General features: G+C 38.4%; 2 protein-coding genes across 2 annotated transcripts; one reads left to right on the top strand and one right to left on the bottom strand.

Moving 5' to 3' along the window:
* Window positions 1–94: 94 nt before the first annotated feature.
* LOC114538037 (nudC domain-containing protein 2-like) lies at window positions 95–1,114 on the top strand. The gene is made up of 4 exons (XM_028559163.1): window positions 95–285; window positions 436–484; window positions 576–727; window positions 827–1,114. The coding sequence occupies exons 1-4, from the start codon at window positions 100–102 to the stop codon at window positions 905–907; spliced, it is 468 nt and encodes a 155-aa protein (XP_028414964.1). The 5' UTR covers window positions 95–99; the 3' UTR covers window positions 908–1,114.
* A 2,650-nt stretch (window positions 1,115–3,764) lies between these two features.
* On the bottom strand, window positions 3,765–5,158 carry LOC114537394. The gene is made up of 4 exons (XM_028558464.1): window positions 5,084–5,158; window positions 4,663–4,722; window positions 4,405–4,548; window positions 3,765–4,173 (listed from the first exon to the last, which is right to left on the bottom strand). The coding sequence occupies exons 1-4, from the start codon at window positions 5,147–5,149 to the stop codon at window positions 4,108–4,110; spliced, it is 336 nt and encodes a 111-aa protein (XP_028414265.1). The 5' UTR covers window positions 5,150–5,158; the 3' UTR covers window positions 3,765–4,107.
* Window positions 5,159–5,225: the final 67 nt, after the last annotated feature.

Raw genomic sequence — 5,225 nt, 5'->3', positions numbered from 1 at the left:
TTTGTTTTGATAAATTACCTAAGATACCAGTTTACATATGATGCATGAAGTACTCCCATGGTTTCTTTTTGCTGACCTGTACACAGCGCTGGCGGCAAGATGGTGGACTTCGATGAAAAAAGTGGAGTCATCTGGAGTTCAACTGAATGGGGATGCTGGGGTCAAACTATCGAGGAAGTTTTTATAAAAGTTAACCTACCTGAAAATACCACGTCTAAACAAGTCGTGTGCAAAACTACAGCGCGATCGATCAAATGTGCAGTGGGAGGCCAAGTGGTTTTTGAGGTCCATACTTTCAATATGTGCGTTCAACCATGGTCCACTATAGAGCACATGACCCCAGTTTAAAAGTACACGTTGTTGTACTTTGCACATTTTATGATGTGTCTGAAATGTTGGGTCATCTGAAGGCAGTATATTTGATGTATTTTATAGGGACAAACCTTTGCCGCTGTACTTTGTGACGAAACTATATGGACGATAGGTGAGTGTTTTAGTTTCATAATTGAACACACGAAAAAGAAATACTTCAAGTTCTTGTTGAGTTCTACCGAAGTTCTGTACTCTGTTTTTAGAGGATAAGAAACTGCTCAACATTGTTTTGATAAAATCGCAACGAAAGGCGAGCGAGTGTTGGAAATCTCTGCTGGTCGACCAATATACAGTTGACCCTTTCACTTTCTCGGAAATGGAAAAGAAATTGACTCTAGAAAGGTTCCACAGCGAGGTTGGTAGCTTATACTAGCACTAGTTCACGGTTGCTCCTCCAACAAGGAAGATCTTAGCGAGGTAAACGTGTTCACGAATACTTTCGCTTCTTCTTTAGAACCCAGGATTTGATTTCAGTGGAGCAGAGATCAGCGGGAATTATCAGCAAGGTGGACCGAAGTTACCAAATCGCGACTAAAGCCATAAACGGAAGTCGTAAAGCCGTACGAACCACAGACGGAATTCATCAGGGTTAAGGGGAGAATTGGGGTTATAAACACGGTCAGGGGCGGACTTGCATTGCACAAGCTAAGGACCCAGCAAATATACAAGTGTCTTCATAATAGCTGTCAGCAATAACAATCGCTATATTGTAGAATGTATATTTTCATTATTAAAATATTTGCCAACCAAAAGCGTGTTCTATAATCTATCTTACATGCATGAAACTTTCTGTATCCCAAATACATGGGTATTTGCATTGTGAAGGGACGTTTTAGGTCCCCTTTCTACTTTCTACGTAGTGATACAAGTGTAAACGGCAATTTTTTAGTAATATTCTTTCCAACATATCTGGCTGTTACCAAGCATCTAAGAGCGCTAACTGGATACGTTGAAAGCAAATGCACTAATTTGGTTGGATACACTTGTATCTGGCAACAAGAAAACGAGGCCTTAGTAAGTGGATACCGCAAAGTATTTAACCTTTTTTCATATGCAAAGTTGCAGACAACACAAGTTTTTTAAGTATTCAAAATCAATTTTGTATGAAAGAGCATGAGATGATGTTATGTCGCTGGAAGTTTGATGACATTAGCACATGAAACAAAGTTCAAAATCACAAGTTATTTTAAGTATTCAAAACCAATTTTGTATGAAAAAGCATGGGATGTTATGTCCCAGAAAGTTTGATGATATTAGCACATGAAACAAAGTTCAAAATCACAAGTTATTTTAAATTATCTTTGCTTTTGGATAAAGTTTATTATTATCAAACCATGCACATTCTGCTAGGACGGACTTCACTGTCCCCATATTGTCGACCACCGTTGTGTTGATCAACTAACGCGCTAAAGACCACAGCAAGAAGGTGAGAATATCAAATGCATGCTGTGAAAACACTTTAAGTATCGAAAATGATTGATGGGATTGCTTAGAATTTCTCAGGCATATTAAAATGTTCAAAATAGCGCCAATTTTCACGATGAAAAAGGCTCAAGATGATTATCCACTTCGTTGAAAGACTGTCTTTGATCGGTGAAAAGCTCTTTCTTTTCAGAAGCAATGATTAGCCATTAGACGCTATTAATGTTAGTGATTTTTTGTCAGGTTTCTGGTTCGTCTCATAGCAACAGTTCTGCATTAGTGATCTGGTGCCAGTTGTTCAAAGCTAGGTAGCGTTTTAGTTTATTTGCCTCTGACCACTGTTCTTTTTAAAACTTTAGAAAATAAGACTTCTTTCGGTACAGAAAATGTTTATGAAAAAAGACATTCAACTTTGTAAACAAGCGATTAAAAAAATTTACGTAAATAATTGCTTTAACCCAGGGTTAAGCCAACCGGCCCTGGCTTTACCATAAACCAACGGTAATATGTTGGGAAAAACAGCGAAGTGTCGAGCATTTTCCAACGACTCGGTGGGATATGATTGTGTGAAAAGTGGGATATGATGTGGGATGAGTTCCAGTTGTTTTGATTCATCAATTGTATTGCTTCGTGCACGGGAAGAGTTTGCCAAATTATGATGCATGTGATGAGGCGATTATTTTGTTCATTAGGATTTCAGGCGCCCGTTTAAAAGGCCAAGAGTTTCTTTTTGAAAAGTACCGGGTAAAGATAGCACTTTTTAAAAACAAAGTCAAAGTAAGATCTTTTCCTGTTGTGACAACATCAACATGGAGAGATCAGTTAAAACAGGTTAAAAGTAATCCACTTAAGTTATCTTCAACCATAATAACCCTGCATTATCCACCAGCATTAACACTTTAAGTGGCCGTTTGAAGAAAGATGGCTTCTCCTTCTCGTACAAAGTCGCGTGAAAAATTCTTCCAAGTCAAACATGTGTTCCTCCTCGCTCACAGTCAGTTCAAAACTCTCGTTAGCGGCCGGTTCGTGATCGACCTGTTCGTTTACCACCTCCCTGAGCAACTCCACTAAAGCAGGCTTCCACTGACTGGCCTCCCCATCATCGCTGTTTAAAATATCCTTTGAATACTCTATGGAACTCTTCAAAGACTCCACGTACAAACTCAGTTTGTTCTTTTGAGAACCGAGAGCTTTCTGCTTGGCCTTCATAGAAGATTTAACCTGGGCTCCCATCTCGCATTTTCGTTGCTGAATCGTTTCAATCATGCTCTCAGCCGTCCGTGTTATTTCGCTTTGAACTTCAAAACCTTTCTCGTTAACACGATTTTCCATTTCTGAAATATTAACCAGGCTCGTTTCGGCTTCGTCCAGTCTTTCGATGCAACGTTCCAGAAGGTGTTTGAGATCTTCTGTTCGCGCGTCGCTTTTACCCGACGTTAAGTCGTCTTTTGTTGTATTTTTGATTTCGTCCGTGGGCATTTCTCTAAGCGCGTCCATTGCCAAAGGACAGGTTGTGTTGTGCTACAAATAAATGCTGATCGCGGGAATTTAAGGCCTTTGTTTTCATGGGGGTTGTTGAGGCGTGTAATTTCAAATGGCGAGCGACAGCGCGTCACGGTTGGACGTCCGTTGAACGTCATAAATCAGCTCACCAACAATGTTCCATAATAATAGTAATAATAATAACAATTTCTAGCCAACAGGAGTATTCACAGAGCTCTGCATGTGTGAAATTTATCCTCCTCGAGAGCTTATAACTTCTACAAATTTCTGTTGTTTTTTTAGGTGTCTTTGAAAGAAAACGCGAGTTTTGCCATTTAAAACACCACAGCTTAATCTTATAAAACACGCTTATAGTAAATATTCAGCGTTTTTTGTTAGATCGGCATCTCGCACACGTAAGATTTTTTTATTCACATAACAATCTAGAAAAGAAATGCTGAACCTTGTAGCAAAGCTGAGCTTCACCGTGGCATTACTATGCATTGAATAATTTTTGAACTATGGTCAATCTGCATTTATCATTTGGCTTTTGGTTTGCAAGTTGCTGACTTGGAAGTTGGAAAAAACAGAATTCACTCTCGAATGCTCTTTTGTCTATTTTGATACATGCGGTTTCCATGGACAATATTCAAGCAAAACATTTTATTTGTTTTTTAGAAGGTGAAACAGAAGTTACTAGTAAAAAGTCAAAAATTCCTTCACTTTATCATAGAAGATCACACACATAGCTCACATATTTGTATATACAACCATCTGTTCATCTTCATAATAGTTTTATCAAAACAGCACTTTGCACTGTTCTCCTCAAAGTCACGTTGATGAATTCTCGGCCAAATGTTCCTGTGGTGTTTTTCCACTTAAGAAGTGTTTTTGTTTCTGAAAGTCAAGAATAACTCATCAGCATATGAACACTTAGGGGAGGGAGGTTAGGGTCAGCTGTTGGATTGGAATAACTAGTTAGCAAATGAATACTCAGGTTAGGTAGAGGGGGGTGAAGGTCAATCTGTTAGGGTGGATTCTTCAGGAATAATTAGTTAGCAAATGAATTTAGAGAGGTGCTGATAAGGTTTAACGTTTTCCAAAAGATGAACTGGTTTGATCACTTACACTCTCCCATTTTAGGAAGAAAAAATAAGCGGCTGGAACAACAGCACACCACATGAGACCAAGGAAGACAGTTCTCGGACGAAACTTGAAGTGATCCTGAGTGGTTTCCCTCATTGACCCCCAACGCTCAATAGCGGAATCCCTCTATATTTAGAAGCAAACCTATTTAGAAGGTCAGGCTAAAGCTGTGATACAGTCCTAATTAACTGCTAGAGATAAGTTAGTCTGGTGTCCTTCAGTAATAAAAACTCAGCTTACCAACAATGTTCCATATTGCTCAGGTGGTATAAACTTTCCTTTGGCTTTTAACTCAGCTTTCTGCAATGCAACACATGAGACAATATATTGAAGACATATGTATTGTAATTTTGTACAAATTTACTGGGATTTCAATTTACCAATTTCAGTATTGTTCAAAAATGAAGATTTTAGGTCTTATTTTATAATTTACTTTTGACAACAGAGGGTACTGCCTCATTGGTGCAAATAAAAAGGAACAGTTGTTAATAATACTACCGTGCAAATTATACCAATATGGCAATATGAAGAAGTCCAAATATAGCTATTTTTAGACACGATTTTGAGGCTAACATAACTAAATATACGGCCAATTCTGGGTGTACAAGTACATTAAACATACATCAAACAAATAAACTACGTGATATAGCTAAAAACTTACTCGTTGCAATGTAATTTGCACAGGATCTGGTCCTTTCCCATTTTGCGGACCAGAAAATTCAGCCATTTTGTTTTGCCGCTGATCTCAAAAAATAGTCTGGATTTCTTAAAGCTACGCTCGCAATGCATTATGGAAGAGTGAC

Source organism: Dendronephthya gigantea, unplaced genomic scaffold (genome assembly GCF_004324835.1).
Source record: "Dendronephthya gigantea isolate DGI-Jeju-01 unplaced genomic scaffold, DenGig_1.0 000002F, whole genome shotgun sequence".
NCBI classification, from domain to species: Eukaryota; Metazoa; Cnidaria; class Anthozoa; order Malacalcyonacea; family Nephtheidae; genus Dendronephthya; species Dendronephthya gigantea.
This window is presented reverse-complemented; position numbering and strand designations above follow the sequence as displayed.

Bases quoted from the DNA above. Each gene is read 5' to 3' on its own strand.
- LOC114537394 (XM_028558464.1), bottom strand. From the start codon at position 5,149: ATGGCTGAATTTTCTGGTCCGCAAAATGGGAAAGGACCAGATCCTGTG. The intron at 4,549-4,662 runs GTAAGCTGAGTT...TTCTAAATATAG, and splicing joins AGCAATATGGAACATTGTTG to AGGGATTCCGCTATTGAGCG. The intron at 4,174-4,404 runs GTAAGTGATCAA...CTTGACTTTCAG, and splicing joins TCTTCCTAAAATGGGAGAGT to AAACAAAAACACTTCTTAAG.
- LOC114538037 (XM_028559163.1), top strand. From the start codon at position 100: ATGGTGGACTTCGATGAAAAAAGTGGAGTCATCTGGAGTTCAACTGAA. The intron at 286-435 runs GTCCATACTTTC...TGTATTTTATAG, and splicing joins GAGGCCAAGTGGTTTTTGAG to GGACAAACCTTTGCCGCTGT. The intron at 728-826 runs GTTGGTAGCTTA...CTTCTTCTTTAG, and splicing joins TAGAAAGGTTCCACAGCGAG to AACCCAGGATTTGATTTCAG.